This window comes from Sander lucioperca, chromosome 16, assembly GCF_008315115.2.
Source record: "Sander lucioperca isolate FBNREF2018 chromosome 16, SLUC_FBN_1.2, whole genome shotgun sequence".
Lineage (NCBI taxonomy): Eukaryota > Metazoa > Chordata > Actinopteri > Perciformes > Percidae > Sander > Sander lucioperca.
The window spans coordinates 8,326,711-8,347,121 of record NC_050188.1 but is presented as its reverse complement, the minus strand read 5'-3'; the positions used below and the strand labels follow the sequence as shown (position 1 = coordinate 8,347,121).

At 41.9% G+C, this 20,411-nt stretch overlaps 1 protein-coding gene across 2 annotated transcripts in view; it reads left to right on the top strand.

Moving 5' to 3' along the window:
- The window catches only part of sema4ab (sema domain, immunoglobulin domain (Ig), transmembrane domain (TM) and short cytoplasmic domain, (semaphorin) 4Ab), a 70,351-nt gene that overhangs the window by 33,241 nt on the left and 16,699 nt on the right, over positions 1 to 20,411 (top strand). For both annotated transcript variants that reach the window (XM_035993091.1, XM_031278595.2), the window contains 7 exons: positions 1,565 to 1,687; positions 3,178 to 3,305; positions 3,802 to 3,983; positions 4,795 to 4,939; positions 7,953 to 8,142; positions 10,098 to 10,213; positions 13,274 to 13,437. In XM_035993091.1, the coding sequence (XP_035848984.1) occupies positions 1,565 to 1,687; positions 3,178 to 3,305; positions 3,802 to 3,983; positions 4,795 to 4,939; positions 7,953 to 8,142; positions 10,098 to 10,213; positions 13,274 to 13,437 (1,048 nt within the window). The remainder of the gene's footprint in view (positions 1 to 1,564; positions 1,688 to 3,177; positions 3,306 to 3,801; positions 3,984 to 4,794; positions 4,940 to 7,952; positions 8,143 to 10,097; positions 10,214 to 13,273; positions 13,438 to 20,411) is intronic.

The window sequence follows — 20,411 nt, the reverse complement described above, 5'->3', positions numbered from 1 at the left end:
TATTATTTCAAAAGAAGTCAATATTTTTATTTGGTTGTCTTGAACACTACTTTAATGGACAACACAACATTTCAGCTATTGTGCGACCGCTTTCTACATATGTGTTTGCTGTGAAAAGATACAGGCAACGCAATTTTCTGTTCACATTAATGGCGCATGTAAAAATCTGGTGCTAATATGGCACCGGTGTCCAGTATCTACAGGACGGAATAGCAACGCGGATTTCGGTGCCTCATTATGGTGCCACCTAAATGTCTTTGCTGCTGTCTGATGCTCTGAAACAGACGTTGCAGGCAACAGAAACATCACTGCATGTCACGCTAGTAAACACTACGAACATGTTACACAGCAGGTAACGTTAGCCTACCGTTAGCTACAGTAGTAACTGGATTAAACACGGTTAAAATGCTGACAGCTAAACAGTGTAAAAGTGTGACTGTATTTCACTGTAGAGGATTCCAACACCGGGACGTACAACAGCTATGAGCTAAAAGACACAAACTGGCACTATGGTCACTGCTGTTAGAAAAACAACACATACAGGACAAAATGTTGCGTTTACTGGTAAACTGGTAAACCTTGTGGTGCATTCAAAGTTATTGTAACAAAAAAACTTTTCTCATCTGTTTTTGTCTTTTAACAGCAATTTACTGGTGAAAGTAATTATTGTTAAAAGTTATTGTTATATTTTTAATAATCATTTAAATTCCCCTTTATTGTGCTGATCTGAAAATTGATCCGATCTGTGACTTAAAAACGTGATCTGAACAGGGGGTTTTGTGATCCGTTGCACCCCTATTTGAGAGGGATGGGAAATTATATTGCAAGCCATTCTCAGTGTTCATTATTAAAATGTGTGGTAGAGTTACATAAGTATAGGCAGTTTAAAACATGTCAACCGTATTGTCAATTTCGGCAACCAAAAGCTGATTATTATTGAACATTAGCGTGGAGCCGTGGCTCCATCTTGGACCATCTATTCAATTCAATTTATTTATAGTGTCAACTCATAACAGAAGTTATCTCAGGACACTTTACAGTTATAGTAGGTTTAGACCACACTCTATAATTTACAGAGACCCAACAACTACCACAAGCACATGCATTTGGTGCAACAGCGAGGAGTCAAAACTTTCTTTTAACAAGCAGAAACCTCGGACAGAACCTTGTTCTTGATTGTCAGATGGCCATCTGACGCGACTGGTTGGGGGAGGGGGGAGAGGCTGAAATATGACTCATAATAATTTTAGCAGTGGGTATAATGGAATGACTTGGTGAACAGTGGCAATTATAATAACAGTAAAGATAAAGATAATATAACTATGACTAATAATAGTAGTAGCAGTGCAGGGCGTAGCAGGGCATCAAGCAGGACCACGGCAGCAGCTGCAAACATGATTTAGGAGCACGATCCAAGGAAATCTGCCTGTTTTAGAATACATTACCTCTATTGGATGTTTTCCTCATAGAAACCCTTAATTGTTCATTTAAAGGGGCATGGCTTATTATTTTTGTCATATTCACTGTTGCTGCAGTTTGTGCTAAGTGTTCTTCTGTTTCTCAGATGGAGAGCTTTATACTGGGACCGTCGCAGACTACAGGGGGAACCGGCCAGTCATCTCCCGGCACCTCAGTGAGGCCAGGCGTGTTGACCTGAAGTTGGATGATACATTAGGATGGCTGGAGGGTGAGTGTGTTGTCTGTCAAAACATATGATAATCATAGCAGTTTTGAATAGAACAGGAATAATGATGATGAGAATGAAGATGAATTGTAAAAAGTATGAGAAAAATGCGTAACAAAAAAATGGGTAACACTTGAAGATATCTACATAAGAGTGGCATGACACTGTCATGAACACATGACACTGTCATGACACAGCCATGACACATGAACCCTAGGGGTGGAACGGTACATGTATTCGTATTGAACCGAAACGGTACGGGCGTCTCGGTTCGGTACATGAATTTACACGGAGAACACACGGTATAAAAATAAATAAAACTTACGTGCAAATGAATTAATGTAATGCGGAACTACTGTTAGACACGCGGTTCTTTAGGGACACCTAATCTGTAGCCCTGCCCTTAGCTCTGAAGCTCCTGAGCTCCGCCTACATGTCGAGTCAGTCGGTCCAGTGAGTACACACGAAGCAAACTAGTCTCTTCCATATACAACCAAACAGGGACGTAGCTGTATCCCTTCTCGCCTCGACCACAAATGGCCTCCAGGCCCGTTTGCTTCGCTGTTTGCTCCGGTATTAGCTGTTAGCTCCGCCGTTAGCTGTTAGCTCCGCCGTTAGCTGTTAGCTTCGCCGTTAGCGTGTGAAGCTAACACCAAAACTCGTCAACTGCTCTGTCTAACCGAAGCTGCTCTTTTAACATCCCTGCTCTGTGCATTCACATATGAGAGCAGCGCTTGTCTTGTCTTATTTTGTTTTATTATATTGTACAAATTACAGATGGAGTCTGGAGATGATGCAGGGTACTTATTGTTTACTGTTTACATCTTACTTTATACACTTCAAGCTGTTACAGCTAACTCAGTGGACAGCCTGAGACATGCACAATAAAAAAAATTGCCTTCTGCATTTTTGTTTTGCTTTTCCCTCCATTGTACCGAACCGTGATGTCTGAACCGAGGTATGAACCGAACCGTGACTTCTGTGTACTGTTCCACCCCTAATGAACCCTAACCCTAACCATAACCATAACCATAACTTGTCATGACAAAACCGAATGACACTTACTAAAATAAGCGTTGTGATAAAAGTTTATGACTTGTTTATAATGTTTATGACACGTTCATGACAGTGTCATGTCACTCTTATGTAGATACCTTCAAGTAAAGTGTAACTGAAAAATGTTTTTTGAACATTAAAGCATGTGAACATGTTCTAGTAGAAACCAAAAATACAAGTATGAACCTGAAAGGACCCTAACCCTTAAACATTTTTGGACTGCACAATCTAGATTTTTGTGTGCACTAGATTGAAAAAAACATTTCACACCAACAGGGGGTTTTATGCATGGACTCAAAGGGTCCCAGACACAAACATGATGATAAACTGTGACATATCCTTTTATTTGAATGATGCTGTTTTATTATATCAGCAACCCTCAGACATTTTTCCACAAACATACATCTTCTGCATACTTTGCCATCTGTTTGCAATAGATCCAACCTTCATCAGTTCCAGTTTCAGTCCTGATGAGGAGAAAATCTACTTTTTCTTCAGTGAAGTTGGCAGAGAGTATGACTTCATCGACAAATTTATCGTTTCTCGTGTTGCTCAGATCTGCATGGTAAGGACAAAAAAATGACAAACGATTAAAGACAATTTGTGGTATTGACCAATTTTCTTGTAATCTCTCACATAACATTCTACTCTCAGGTGCATGTTTTCATTCTCATATTAATGTAGGGTCTTTATAATTATGATCTGATTATTCCTAGTAGTGTAGTAAAATCATTTTTAATTTGATGTCTTTACATTTCCTCTTTGGACTTTTAATTTTAATTATGAATAAAAACATCCTTTATCTATATATATCACTTTTACTGAAGGTGCATAATGTATGAACAGGAGGAATGATTATACCATGCAAAGACTGATTCAGTTCGCACCTCTGCTTTCATTTAGCTGCTATGGCAAGTGCATCCTCTATTACATTTCTTTAAACCTGTTTTTACTGAATGCTAAATGCATAATCTATAAGTCTGACTTCCAAAAACCCAAAATTCTGTACTGAATTTAGTAATTTGTGGTGCTTGATGCCTTCTTCTCCTCTCATGTGTCAGAGTGATGTTGGAGGTCAGCGGACCCTCCAGCGACGCTGGACCACGTTTGCCAAAGCTCAACTGTTGTGCCAGGCTGACAATGAGCTGCCCTACAATGTGATCCAAGACATAGACACCCTCCCACCAGCAGAGGGAGCTCCTGCAGATGACACAGTCTTTTACGGCATCTTCACCTCCCAGTGGTCAGTTAACTAAAGGGCCATGATCCATACAGTACCTAATCGACATCCCCTAAAGATATTGTGGCTTGTTTCCCCACAGCATCAACCGTGTCATTTTCTGAGGGTGGTGAAGGGAGGGAAGTTTTTCTAAAACCAGCATGTTACTTGGCATTAAGTCAGAGTCTGATTTCACCTGTGACTTGTAAATGTCCGACTCATGCTGATTGCTGTTTAAAGCAAAGTGGGTGTTTCCGCAAAACTTTAAATCCTTTTTCATCACATAAAAGATGAAGCCACATTTACATTAACTACATTTTTACAATACATTTTTAAACATAAAACATGAAGAATAAACATTTAAATCATCATGTGAAAACCCCTGTTAATATGCTTTTAGTAGTAAGACTAGTGACGACAGCTGATGGTTGCAGGTTATCTTAATCAAACAACATGGCAGGTTTCCATGAGCACAACAGCAGCAACTGCAAGCAACAGTTGTCTCAGAGTTGTCTCTGTGTATAGAGGTCAAATAAATGGTGATACAATCATCAACGTGTACAGTGAAAGCTGCATGTCTTACTGCACTGCTACTAACATACAACACTCTTTTGAGGACAACATACACATTTTGGATAGAGATAACCGGTAGTTTGAAAGAGGCAATGAGGGGAATATGTCCTGGATGTAAGCTGGAGCAGGTGGCTGCTCTGACCCTGTGCTCTCGATTCTTATCTATCTACACATGTATTGCTGTATTGTGTGCATCATGGATTTTGCCTGTAGCTACCATCATAGTGTCTTGTGTTTCTTGTTGTTTTTTTCCATTAACTAGGTCTGTCAACTCTGGACGGTCAGCAGTGTGTTCATTCCGCCTGACTGACATCAAATCAGTTTTCTCTGGTAACTACAAAGTCCTGAACCGGGACACATTACAGTGGAGCACACGGGTTCAAGAGAAGGTGGCAAATCCAGGAGAGGTAAATGTCCACTTTTGGTCACAATTAATATGAAAATAGAATGACAAGAAAAAATACAGTAGAACTTTATCCTGAGGGGAATTGTTGTGCAGCAGTTGCAGTACAAAGTAGGAAAAGTGCAAATAGAAACATAAAATAAAAAGATTGTCCATAAGGCACAAACCAATGTACACAATGCAAGGAATGGTAAACAGGTGAACGCTTAGTATCGTAAGTATAAACTGATTAATAGTTAAGTGCAAATCCAAAACATGCCAAAAAATGTAAAATGGTAAACAAACTGGGACAAGGCTGCTCATTTTTATTCCACCAAGACTGTAAATCAATAAGACATAAATGCAGATATATTGGCTTTATCTGCAGCACGCTGAACTAACATTTCAACTTATTGGAGAAAGTTTCTGTTTCAGATAGTGTTTTAATGGCCTAACAACTGAAATTGCCCAAGAACCGAGTTTATTACAACTCAGGAATTATTTTCACACTTTTGTCTATTTCTATTTCAGTAATAACACTGTATTTAGTTACATTTTATGTAATAGCAGTGGTTCTCAAGCTTTTTACAATAATGTACCCCCTTTGAAGTTTTTTTAAGCCATGTACCCCCTAACCAGCGTGAATTATTTTTTGTAGAAAAAAAAAAGTCTATATAAAGAAGAACAATACAGCGATGTCAGCGATAGATTTACTAAACAACAGCCTTGTATCAGGAAAACATTTAAATGCTAATGAAAAAAGGCGACAAAAACTTAAAAAAAGACGAGTTGAAAGAAGGAAGTAAGGCAAGAATAGGTCGAAAATAGTAATAAAAACACAGTAGAAAGGAAGGAAGGCAACACTAGAGCAACAAAAGTGACAAAAAATTAAAATAAGCGACAAACTTCGAAAAAAGAGACAAAAACTTAGAAGAAAAAAAGACAGTAGAAAAAAGTAATGAAGAAAGGCAAGAATGAGGTCAAAACGAGCGACAAAATCTTCAAAAAAAGGTGACAAACTTCAAAAACAGCGACCAAAACTTTGAAAAAAGCGACAAACTTGGAGAAAAAAAAGACCGTAGAAGTAACTGAAAAACATTTTTGCAAAAAATGTCATGTACCCCCTGCAGTCCTCCAAAGTACCTCTAGGGGTACACAAACCCCCATTTGAGAAACACTGATTTATAGTGTCAAATCATAACAGAAGTTATTTTTAGGATTTTTCATATAGATTAGGTTTACGCCACACTACAATTTACATAGACCCAACACTCACCACCAAGTGAATAGCTGAGATCTGGCATGTGACATCACTAAAAGTGAGAAGGGTCAAGAAAGATAAGCAGTCAAACGATCTGACAGTGAGGTTGGGAACAAGGTAAGACACACTAATTTAGAAGAGAAAAAGAAGGTGAACAGAAAAATGATGACCCAAACTGTCTGTTGTAAACATCTGCAGATCCACTTCCTGCTTCACCTTTAAACCCAAGGGGGTAAGCGTCTGTCAACAACCCGTAGATCCTATGGCGCCATTTTGATGCTAACAAGCACTCACCCGCCGTTAGCATTCCATTGACTGCCATTCATTTTGACGTCACTTTGACAGTGAATAACTTTACATCTGAAGCGTTTAAAGACTTTATTTGTCCATTGTTTATTTCTAAAGAAACACGACAATGTATAAAAGGCTCCATTACCTTGTATCTCACGTTATGGCTCCATAGCAGACGTTTTTATAAAAATAGATTGTGTCATAACCATGCAACTTACACACAGTAGAGGAATTACGGTATAGTACAGGAGAAGCTTGCAGGCAGTTTGGACTTACATTAGCTGTTTAAGTTTAATTACTAATGTTAACTAGCGTTTTAGTTAGCAATAATTAGCCTGTGCCTATGTTATCTCCTTACATATGCCTACGTTCTCCGTCTCTGCTAGATTGGGAATGATTGAGATTTCTCTTGGCACAGCTACCAGAAGACTTACAACTTTCAGACAGGTTGCTCACGTCACATTTACGTCGTCTCTCTCAGTTGGAGGCTGCGCAGTAACGCTCAGTGCTCACCGGAAAAGTGCTTCTAATATCCTTCACTGGTCTCCGTCCAGAGCAACGGGATCTGTTGGTCCAGTTTATATACTGTCTATGTTTAAACCGCCTGTACTTACTGTAGTTGGGTACTAGGCTTGTGCTGATTGACGATCTAATCCACTTATGTATCAATTATTGAAGAGACGACGGATAATTGCTGATGTTCCTGCAGATTTCATGACAATTCATTTGTTGAATGTGGCAAAATATATTAATGAATTGTAAAATAATGCCAGTCAATCTGCTGTGGTAAATATTAACTTCTCTAATATGTGTTCAGATTTCGAACATTAATAAGTGTACTTCCTTTAAATGTCTGACAGGCAGCAGCTGTCACAGCTGTTTGTGAAGAGGATGACATATGAACATGTTCATCAGTGTGAGAAAATCCACTTCTTGATTTTGTTTAGTTGAATAAATGAATGGAGGGCCCCACCCCACCCACATTAGCTTTAATTCTGATCGAATTGATCTGATCAAATGATGGACAAAACCATGAAAATAAGATCCAAGTTGTATTGAATTTGAATTATTTAATGAAAATGGTTTAATTAAAGTGCTCATATTATGCTCATTTTCAGGTTCATAATTGTATTTAGAAGTTGTACCAGAATAGGTTTATGTGGTTTAATTTTCAGAAAACCTCATAGTATATTTGTTGTACTGCACATTGCTGCAGCTCCTCTTTTCACCCTGTGTATTGAGCTCTCCGTTTTAGCTACAGAGTGAGGCATCTCACTTCTGTACCATCTTTGTTGGGAGTCGCACATGTGCAGTAAGTACTTTGCTTTTTCACTTTGTAAACCTATAACGTGCACAAAATAAAATATAACACAATAAAGGAAAGGGAAAAAGCCAAAAAGCATAATATGAACACTTTAAGTGGTTTGATTTAATTGTGAAGTGTGTTCAATTTGTATTACTGTCAAACTGCCTTTTCGTGTGGTAGTGTGGCCTGCACAACGCGTCTGACAACGCCCTGCGCTTTGTCAAAGAAAACTTCCTGGCAGACGACAGTGTGCGACCTGTTGGAAGAAGTCTGAGCATGGTGTCTACTGATCACAACTACAGCCATCTGACTGTCCAGAGAGTAAAGGGTGCCAACAGCAAACACTACACTGTCCTGTTTCTGCTTACAGGTAGGCCATGTGGGAGGCACACTACTATGACACAGTTATTATTATTGTACAACACAGGGTTGCACAACCAAATGCTACACAAGAAAAAAGAAACAGTAGTGCATTTTTTTGAATTTGCATCATGATTAATGTAAACAGCAGCAACAAAAGCACTTGCGAATTCTCTTGACAGGTAATATGGGTGTCATTTTTTTAAGCATAATATGTTTAACAAAGATTAGCTACACTGTAGAATGCTCCCTTTAGGGAGAATACAATGTTTGTTCTTTATCTATAAAGCAATCATTTTTTTGTCACATTGAAACGTACAAGTTACAATTTCAGTAAAATGTAATCTCATCAGCTCCATGCCAGCTGCATGATTCATCATAAAGCAGAATGTGGCCATCAGATCGGCACACAGAAAAAGAGTCACCTGGTTAAATGGCACCGGCACTCTAGGATCCAGCCAAGTCTCGGCGAAAGGACCCCACAGCTCCAGACATCCCACTGGAAACCGACACAGGCACGGAGGCTATCCAGCTCACTGTCTGACGCCTGCACATTGGCTTGCAAGATGCCCAGCAGAGAAGTCGCAGTCGGTATTTTTTTCCTCCACGCCTGCCTCGGTACCCTCTCTAATGTAGAGATGGAAATGGACGCAGAGATGGTCTTGCACGTCCACGTAGTCTGATTGTAGCCATAGGTTGTAGCTGATCAGCCATAGAGATTTACCGGTGGGTAAACACGGACTCTGGGTACAAGTGACATTCATCTGTATGTATGGCAGTACACAGAAAGTTACCCCTTAAGTTACCAGCTAACTCTAGCGGTAGCTAGCTAACTTGGCAGAACAACTAACTTTGATCAAGTGAAAACACAGTGAGAGATTCAAAGTTTAAGACGAAAACACGGACAACACCCAAAATCAAGTTCACGGACGGCTATTTTAATGTACAAAGTGCCATGGATACGCATTGCTAAGCCTATGTCCTGTAGCGACCAGCCGTCACCTGAAACCTTGCTAACCATTAGCTGGCTGAGTCGAGCTGGGATGGTTCAGACCGCTGCAACCCTTCCTTGCAATGTTCTAAAACGGTTTTGTCTCCTCACAAACCACCTCGCAGACCTTTGGTCCGAACTGGGCTTTAAGCCGCCTACACATGATAAGCGATTTGTTCTCTGCGCACCACTAGGTAGGGCGCAGAGCAAAGCGCAGAGAGCAAAGTGCAGCGAAGGTATTCGTCATCGAGGGTGGCAAGGAAGCTATTTCCCGTTGCTAGGTAACGGCAGCTGTTATCTCATTGGTTGCGCTTTCGAAAGGTCAGCGGCAACTAGGTCAAAGTTGAAATAATTTGAACGCAGCGCAAAGCGGCAAATCCAAGCGCATAGTTGGGCTGCACCACTCCCCCCATAGGAAATCAGTAGAAAAGCCAGCGCAAAGCGATTTTGCAGCCTATCATGTGTAGGTGGCTTAAGGCATTCTTTTCCGTCATTTAGCGGCAGACTAGAGCACTTGAAGGCATATCCTGCACCTTCAGGTCCAAAAGAACTTGCATCCTCTGTTACTGAAGAAAAACCAGTACTGTCACGTTTTCGGAATTTTAGCATCAACTTGGTACAGAAATATCGGTTCTCGTGACATCCCAAAGTATCTTTGTCTCTTTCTGCTCTTACAATTGTCAGTCTGGTTAAATCATTACACAACGTTTTGTTCTCCATGTACAAAACAAACCCTTCATACAGATAACATCTATTTGTAAAGTGACAGTCAATTTGTGGCAGGAGATTACTAACTTTTGTTAGTGTGTGATATTGATATTTTATCTGAGAACTGTGGCACCTCAGATAACAAGTTGCAATCATAACACTCTAACCCAAAACACTACAACTGTAAACTCCATAAGGGCTGTAATGGTATTAAGTCTGTCTGTTGTATAAAGATGAACTGTGTTTTCTAACTTACTTTGTTTCAGAGTCCGGTTACATACACAAAGCAGTGCTGCTGCAGAGTGGGGCCCACATCATAGAGGAGATCCAGGTGTTTGAGCAGCCTCAGCCTGTCAAGAGCCTGAAGCTTTCCATACCTAAGGTACGCATTGAGAGGGACTTACTGTATGATTTAGTTTATTAATAATAAACAAAATAATAAACTTCATTATCCTTTAAACTGTTTGACGAACTTGACGAACGGATTGCGGCTGCTCATCGCTGATGAATTAGGCATCACTTGCAACTGTTATCTCCCCCATCTCAAAGTCTGATTCACAAAATATATTGCGCTAATGATATTACAGCGCAAACACACCATAAAGTTTTGCAGCTGAGTGTGATCTTACGGTGGCCGTGAGAGGCCACAACACGCAACATTAAGAAAACGCACACAAATAGACCACGACACGCAACAAGAAGAAAACGCACGCAAATAAACCACAGCAGGCAACAATAAAAAAAATGCACACAAATAGACCACAACACGCAACAAAAAGAAAACACACGCAAATAAACCACAGCACGCAACAATAAGAAAACACACGCAAATAAACCACAGCACGCAACAATAAGAAAACACATGCAAATAAACCACAGCACGCAACAATAAGAAAACACACGCAAATAAACCATAGCACGCAACAATAAGAAAACACACGCAAATAAACCATAGCACGCAACAATAAGAAAACACATGCAAATAGCCCACAACACAACAGAAGTGTTCTCAGGGGACACTTTTAAGTGATGCACATGTTCCTCAATCATTGGCGTTTCAATCAAGGGGGTAAGCCTCTTATGGCGCCATTTTGATGCTACCTAGCCCTCACCCGCCATTAGTATTCCATTGACTGCCATTCATTTTGACGTCACTTTGACAGTGAATAACTTTACAGCTGAAGCGTTTAAAGACTTTGTCCATTGTATATTTCTGAAGAAACACAACAATGTATAAAAGGCTCTATTACCTTGTATCTCACGTTATGGCTCCGTAGCAGACGTTTTTATAAAAATAGGCTAACGATTGTGTCATAACCACGCGACTTACTGTCGCTTAGTAGAGGAATTACCGTACAGTACAGGAGAAGCTCGCAGGCAGTTTCGACTTACATTAGCTGTTCATGTTTAATTACTTATGTTAACTAGCATTTTAGTTAGCAATAATTAGCCTGTGCCTATGTTATCTCCTTACATATACCTACACTCTCCGTCTCTGCAAGACTCAGAATGATTGAGATTTCTCTTGGCACAGCTACCAGAAGACTTACAACTTTCGGACAGGTTGCTCACGTCACATCTACGTCTTCAAGCTCAGTTGGAGGCTGCGCAGTAACGTTCAGCCCTACCGGAAAAGTGCTTCTAATTCACTTCACTGGTCTCCGTTGAAATCTATGGGATCACATTCTTTAACTGTCTATGGTTTCAATCGGTGTTCTTCTATTGACTTGTGTTCTTGTGTCCCTGTGAAACATCATCTTGTGTTGCCAAAGTACTGTCCCAATACACAAGTTCGCATTTCACCAAGAACAGTTAAGATTCCCGGAAATGTTCTTGACCAATTTTACCGAGGATGCATTGGTTGGTAACTTATATGAACTTGGCAGCACCCGTATCCCAACATTCATTTCAGCATTTAACGAGGGTCCGGTTTCCGGTACATAGACAGACCAACAACAGGACAATTTTAACTATTTTCGCCATTTTATTCATCACTAAATTCACTTCTGAGAACGTTTTAGGCGAGAAATTAACTGTTTAGATTTTGAATATAGGCAGTCTTGCGTAAATCGTTGCCGAATTGACAATTTGCTTCAAAGTTTTCGGAATTGAGAAGCTCCATAAAGTGATGCGACAGCCATCTAGCGCCTGCCGGGGCCACTAGCTCATCGCTCGGACAGTCATGCTCAGAGACCCCGCCGTAAGCTGGAGGTCTCTCAGACCGGTCTCGTAAATAAGAGGCTTTTATGTCGCCGTTGACGGATCGTTTGTTTAAATATCACAACACATGTCCATCATAAGATTAACGGGAACTTGTGGTTAGCTGCCTTTTTTCACAAGTGCCTGCAGGCTTAACAACCTCGCTGGCCGGCCGTCACACACACACACACACACACACGCGCACACACGCACACACACACACACACACACACACACACACACACATGGCCACAGTGCAGCAGGCAGTGGCGGGGGAGAGAGAGATACCCGTTTCTCTTCGGGAGACTTGTTTAAATTATGATATAGGCTATATACATTAGATTTGGTTTTTAGTTCATACTTTTATTGGTGTGTTTGTTTTCTGATTTATTAGAAGTTGAGTTTCAGTCTGTATGATAAATGAACAGTTGTACATAAAGTGGTAACATGCTATGGCATGTTATGTAGACTAAAGGGAAGACACCAACCTTTATAATTTGAATTGCTAATTTCCATCTGTTGTCCCTGGGCATATAGAGTGCACTACAATAATATAGAAATGATAATTCCACATAACACTAATAGGGACACCTAGGACACGCGAGTGCATAGGCCTACTTCTTTTTATAATTTAAACTGACTTAAACTAATACACTAATAGTCGGGAATAAGTTAGGGGTGTTTGAGCTAAACAATAAAATGAAAGCTCAATTATTTGCGTGTGTTTTCTTATTGTTCGCTTGTTGTGGTTTATTTGCATGTGTTTTCTTATTGTTGTGTGCTGTGGTTTATTTGCATGTGTTTTCTTATTGTTGCGTGTTGTGGTTTATTTGCGTGTGTTTTCTTATTGTTGCGTGTTGTGGTTTATTTGCATGTGTTTTATTATTGTTGCGTGCTGTGGTTTATTTGCATGTGTTTTCTTATTGTTGCGTGCTGTGGTTTATTTGCGTGTGTTTTCTTATTGTTGCGTGTTGTGGTTTATTTGCGTGTGTTTTCTTATTGTTGCGTGCTGTGGTTTATTTGCGTTTGTTTTCTTATTGTTGGGTGCTGTGGTCTATTTGTGTGCGTTTTCTTAATGTTGCGTGTTGTGGCCTCTCAGGGCCACCGTATGCTACTCAATTTTAGACAAAATGTGTAGTAGGGGGTCCCTGCTCATCTCTTTTTCAGGTCAGGGATCCTTGACCTAAAAAACGTTTAAGACCCCTGGTTTAAACAGTTTTGTTCTCATTCTGTCCCATTGCAGGGTATGATCTATGTTGGCACATCAGAGGGTGTGGTGAGGGTTCCAACTGCCAACTGCTCTTTCTACTGGACCTGTCCTCAGTGTGTTCTCGCCCGAGACCCCTTCTGTGGTTGGGACCCTGCCAGCAAGGCCTGTGTAGAGGCCTCCAACACCCAGACTAGTCTGTAAGTACCACACGATTTTGCCATTATGTTTAAAATGTCTCATATTATGGAAGGTTATGAGGATATATGATACTGCTGTTAAAATAATGAACATATTTAGGCTACAAAATAAATTGCATTAAATGTACACACTAGTGGAACAACATCCCACTACAGAGCATGCTCAAGCTAGGGCTGTCAAGCAATTTACAACATAATCTAATTAATGACATAGTTTGTGATTAATGATTCTAAATTAGTTGCATATATCAATATTTGCCTTAATCAATAAATAGGCATTGTTAAGGCTGCACCCGAATATTTGTCTCCATTTGAGCTCAATGTGAAAGTCTACTGCGTTATACTTTACGGCTGCTTTTCTCTTCTCTCCTTTGATCTCTGTGTTATCAGAGATAACACACACACGACTTGGCAGTACCCTAACTTGTTGCTTTCACTATCAATATTAGCTGCTCTGTTTCAACAATGTTTGGCTTAAAAAATATGCATGCAAATTAAAATCCACGTGGTGTTCGGTCAGGATAAAGCTGTGATCAGAAGTCCGCTAGGCTAATTCATACACTGAAACACTTCAGCGGTATCCCATCCATCTCAGCTGGAAAAATGAACGAACAACAGAGAAATGTAGAGTTAAGGCACTGATACACCATGGAGATCGTCGGTCCAAGTTGGGCTGATGATGAGCATCTGTCGCCCTAGTTTTTGCGGCGTGTCACGCATCGGCCTTTTTTTAGAATCAGTGTTAGCTTTTAGCTCAATGAATTAGTAAACAAGGAGAAAAACGGTAGTTAGTAAAGCAAACAAACGACTGTGAGAGCGCACATAGAAGGCTCTTCTCATTTTTCATCTCATCTGATTAATCCAATACACATGCTGTCTAAACTGGCCAAAAATAACATTTGAATGTTCCTTCTAAAACAACATATGTTTGAACGATTGGAATTTTTGCATACTTATGGATGGCAAACGTAACGAGATACATAACTACTTGTGTAGGTATATTTATTTCAACATAAACATGTCTTTTAAAAGATCTGCATACCTACATATTACAAATAAACTAATGTCCTTTACAGTTAAACTTAATATGAAGACCGTAAACATATCTCTCTGCACCGTGGTGGGTGCTACAATAGATCTTCACAGCGCTGTGGAGTAAGGTCTGGCTCCTCCACACATACATTCCTGGGTAGGAGTAAAAAATCCACTGTGTTTGCATTTCTATAAACCAATCACAATCGTCTTGGGCGGCGCTAAGCTCCGGTCGCAGCGATGGTGGCTTTGCAAAATGGTCTCAGGAAGGAACTTGTTTTGGTGGAATGGTGTTAGACAGCAGCAACACACATCGCCGGTTATCTGAGATGTAACAACTTAAAGCAACACCAAAGCACTTTTCCTCTTCGGTCCCCCTACAGGCTGGAAGCGGAATTGTCCATTGTAGTTTCTTATGTCTCATTCGAACTACAGATCCGCTACCCGCATAGTGCGGTTATTGCCGATAGAGGGCCTCAAAGCGAATGCAGAAGTGTCGTTCACCCTGTTACAAGTTGATAAACCACTGAAACAATTTTGGAAACATTATTTTAAGGTACAAAAGAATCTTTGGTGTTGCTTTAATGTTGTCACTCACACGCTCTTGTCACATCATAGGAGAGCACATTGCTATTGCCAGATGAGTGACAATTTTGTTTGGCTCAATTTGTGTAATCGATGTAGTGTTACTAAGCTAACCTGGAGTCGTATCACAAAGGCACACAGCTAGTAAAGGCTAACTTATTTCGCAACATTAACATCTCAATTTTCCTACGTGTTGCATTCAACATGAGGATAAGACCAAACTTGCTGGCTGGTCTTTTCTACTTCTAGAGGGGTTTGTGCCGCCGTTCCGCCTTCACTGCTCCGCATCCTTTCCATTGTTGCCGTCCGTGCCGGGCCAGCCCTGCTTTTTTTGTTGTTGTTGTAGTTCAGGTTTTAAAGGGTGTATTTTCAAAAGTGTGTGTTGTGGGAAAAAAAACAAGAATAGTGATTCAGCATCTTTCTTTAATAGTGTTTTTTCTGTAATTTATCAAAATAAGCACGTTATTTTGCCAGTTCTAGTTCAAGTAAGGTTAATGCCCGACGGGGTGTCCATTGTCAGGTATTAATGGATGATGGCAAGGCAAAGTAGCGACCTGATCAGTGAAGGGGATGTGAGATAACGTTATTGGCTGTGAAACAAAGTCAGTTCAGAGGGGTACCTTACTTTTTGCAGCTTGTGTGTTAGCACCATCCTGTGGTGTTTAGAGGAAGAGGCACTGAAGCACTACAGTGTTGTAAATAACAGATTCACATTTTCTTTTTTCTTTTAATGTAACACATTAATGTAGAACAGTAATCAGTAGGGTTGGGTACCGTTTGGATTTTTACGATTCCGATGCCAAACCGGTACTTTTAAAACGATTCCGATTCCTAAACCGATTTCTAAACCGATTCTTGAAAAACTGAAAAATGACATCAAAGAAAGGCTCTTTTATGGAGTATTTTTAAATAGAAAATTATTTAAATTTAGCAATATATTAATGTTTTAAAGTACTTAAATATATAATAAGTAAACCTAAGTCACCTAATAATAACAATAATAATAATTTATACTTTATTAATCATGCTAGGGGAAATTACAATACCTAACACATAACTACAATAATTTAACAAATAACAGTTACACTATTAACAAGTAACAACCAAATAAATGTTGTTAAGTTGGTATGCCAACCAGCTTCAAACTTTAGCAGTTATTTTGCAGAAAGATGACCATATTTTCCTTCTCTGGCAAGATAGGACACCTCTCCTGACTTATGGCATGTCCTGCATAGGAGAAACCTCTCTCAGATGGTGTCCCAGAGGCCTGTACACACAGGGAGGAGTTTGAAAGGGCAGAGTCCCCCACCACCAGGCTCCAGGGTCTTGTCCTGAACGATAGACTAGCAGAGCAAGTGTAATATGTTTACTAGTGATCACGTGCAGTGAAAGGTTAATATGCTTTTACGTCCGTTTTGGTTAGCCCAGAGGGTAAATAAGGCATTTTAAAAGTAGCCTACATTTACGATAGCTAGCTAACAGTAGACTACAGAGAAAGTGTGATATTTTTACGTCCGTTTCGGAGCGTGTGCAAAAAGCCGTCTGTCAGCTGAGAGAGAAAGAAAAAAGATTCTGCCACTGTCCGGAGCGACAGAGGGAAAATATTTCAGTCGGAACCGAAATGAGGAACCGAAATTTGCGTTCTAATCCGGTCCGAATACTACCGTTTGCGTAGGAACCGGTTCCATAGTGGAACCAGGTTTCGGTACCCAACCCTAGTAATCAGTCACCAGAACTCCTTTAGTAAGTGTCCTATAACACTTTTTTTTATTTGATACCCTGCAGCCAATCAGAATCCATGATACCATGATATAAACAAACAATACAGTCCCTTTCTATTGATGGAAATGTTCAGCCTGTGAATACAACTGATCATCACATTCCTTTGTGTAGCTTTACTAGAATTAGGCTAGCCAGAAAAGAGACGCAAGTCAGGCACTTAAACAAAAATGACCTCTAACCAGTCCACTAAGTCTCTCTGTCCCACTTTAACCAGTCCACTCAGCCTGTCCCTCCTACTGCACACAGAGGCTCTGGAGTCACATATGGGATTATTGTCAAAAACAGCAGAAATGCCTCACTGAAGATAAGTGACCTCTGAGGGATTCAGCATGACCATGTTACCATTTAGCCAGACACAGCATGCACCGGTGATTTACGGTTGTGTCTTGATGGTAACCCAAGATTTGTAAAAGTCTCACAAGATGGTTTAGGTTAGGCATAGACCTTGAATGATAAGGTAGATAAATTAGGTTATATATTGACCTAGAATGGTTAAGGTTAGATCGTTAATGTTAGTCATTGACCTTGAATGGCTGGTTAGATGATTTAGGTATTTTTAACCAGCTTTGTATCATAACATTGTGGGTAGTATGTTTTCACTGGCTCCGAGGGCTGTTGCTCGAACTATAGATTGGACAATTGCATACTGACACAAAAAGTATAGAAGTGGATCAAGAGAGAAAGCCGCCCCTCTTTCTCTCAAACTCAGACCGAACTCGGATTAATCTGTAAAACCAGACAGTGCTGATCAAAAATAAAATGAGATTCTGTTACTGCATTGCCTACTTTTCGCCTAAAACGGAGCAGTGGCAGCTATGCCTACATGAACCAGAATGCATTGCACGCGAGTGGTTACTTCGCTAAGCTCTCCTAGCTTTTTAGTGGACAAAATGAACTCACAAAATGGCAAGAAAGGAAAAATACAACTTGCAGCTGCAGTATCCCTCTGCCTTTCTCTGGCTGAATATCCTGTCAAAACACTGTAAATAAATCTCGCCCATAACGCTCTCTTTGCTTGTTTTCAAGAAAAAGAGAACAGAACAGGAAAGTTTGTGAATGGCATTGTGCCTCCAGCTATCAGCGCTAAATTAGCTTGTAGTTCTGCAGTTGCAGCCAGCTGAACCTCAGAGACAGAGAACATTGGGAAGAACTGCAGGGTTTTTTTACACAATATCCCTCATTCAGTTAGATAGAGGTAAGTCAAATTGTACCTTTAAAGGTTAGGAATTGACCTCGCAAATCGATGGTTATGAATGTAACCGCGGTTCTATGAGTTTCGGATTACCGCCAGAGGCGGTGCTTTCAGCACCTGGATATCCATCGCACGCATGTGCAGGTCGAGTGTTTGTATCAACAAAGTCACCTGTGACCTGGGTGACGTATGCCCTGTGTATGCACAAAGGGCAGGCCCACCCAGGAAGTGCCCTCTTGGCAATCTTCTCGTGGAAATTCCGAGTGACTGCCGAGCTCTGGCGGTCATCCGAAACTCATAGAACCGCGGTTACATTCGTAACCATCATTCTATTTAGTTTCTACTGACCGCCAGAGGCGGTGCTTTCAGCACCTAATATCTACAAAGTCAGGAGGAATTGTTACCTGCCTGTTAGGGATGCTGCGAAGGCTGTATGAAGCTGCTGCACAAATGTCAGAGAGGGGCACACCCCGCAGGACTGCCCACGATGTAGACACACTCCTGGTGGAGTGCCCCCGAACATGAGAAGGGCTTGGAAGACCACTGCACTTGTAAGCATGGCCGATGGTCTCGGCTATCCATCTCGACAGCCGCTGTTTGGACAGGGCAAGGCCCCGTCTTGGCCCTGTATGACAGACAAACAATGCGTCAGACTGCCGGATTTGGGCGGTCTCCTGAAGATAAATCCGGAGTGCCCGTACAGGGCACAAAAGCTCCATGCTCAACCCTAGTTCAGACCCCCGATCTCGGGGTTCAAAGGCTGCCAGCCTAAGGGGATGGTTGATGTATGAGGACGAAAAAGTCTTTGGGAGAAAAGAGGGGTTCGGCCATAAAGTTACTCCCGTACCCCCCGGATGCCAATGCAGACACTTTCACACGTTCATGGAAAGAGCATGTAGCTCTCCTACCCGCTTTGCTGATGTAATGGCCAAGAGAAAGGCTGTCTTCATGGACAGCGAGTTCAACTCTATACCCCCCAGGGGTTCAAACGGGGGTTTGCACAGTGCACGCAAAACAAGGGGCAAGTCCCAGGAGGGCACTGGGTTTTGCCGAGGAGGCCTCAATCGCTGAGCCCCCTTTAGGAAGCGGGTCATCAGAGTGTGGGACCCAACAGTCACGCCCTCCACTCTATTGTGCATAGAGGAGATGGCGGCAATATACACCCTGATTGTGGAGGCTGCGAGGCCCCGATCAAGGAGTGACTGGAGAAAACTGAGTATACCCGGTATGGACCATTGTGTTGGCTCCCGATTTTGAGCTCGGCACCACTTGGCAAACAGCTTCCACCTATTAGTATAGAGCACATTGGTGGAGAGTGCCCGAGAACTGTGAATAGTCCGCACCACTGCTGGCTCTATCAATGGATCCGGCCCTTCAGAGGCCAGACCCAAAGTTTCAGCCGAGATGGGTTCGGGTGCCAGATTTGACCGTCCAACTGTGAGAGGAGATCCCGGAAGGCACCAAGAAGGCTCTCCCTGTAGAAGTTGGTGTAACACTGGAAACCATACTCTTCCTGGCCATCTGGGGGCTATTAGCAGTATCTCGTGACCCGCTGCAGACACCCTGTCCAGTGTTGGCAATATTAATGGCAGAGGCAGGAAAGCGTACAGCAGCTGCATGGGCTATGCGTGTGCTAAAGCATCCTGGCCTAGGGGACTCGGTTCCCCGAAAGAAAACCAGAGGGGGCAGTGTGTCGTTGCCTGGGAGGCAAAAAGATCCACCTCCGCCACGCCGTACCTGTGCCAGATGGCTTGTACAACCTCTGGGTGAAGTCTCCATTCTCCCGGATGGGGGCGCTGGCGGGACAGGAGATCTGCATCCCTGTTCTGTGTGCCTGGTAAGTACATTGCCCTCAGGCTCAGCAGGCGAGGGTGAGCCCACAGCACACGGAACTGATACGCCCTTCCCTCGAACACGAAGCGAAGAAACTGCCTGTGGTGAAGTGCAATGGGGACATGAAAATACGCATCCTTCAGATCGATGGTAGTGAACCAGTCGTTCTGTCAAATGCCCTGTAAGACCTCTACAGTACGCAACATGTGAAATCGTAGTACCTTGAGATGGTCGTTGAGAGGCCTCAAGTCCAGTATGGGGCGGAGGCCCCCATCTTTTTTTGGTATGACGAAGTACGTGGAGTAGAAGCCACCGTTCTGTGTATGCGTGTCTAACGGCTCGATGGCTCCCTTCTCCAGGAGAGCCCAGATCTCCCGGCGTAGGGCCAGGACCTTGGTCGGATCCTTGACCACGGTCATCTTGACCCCACGGAATCCTGGCGGTCGGCGTCGGAATTGTATGGTGTAACCCTGGGACAGGGTCGTCACAACCCAGGGGTCTGATGTTAGCGCTTCCCAGCATCTGAGCTGCTGGCTGGTGAAGCGTCCGA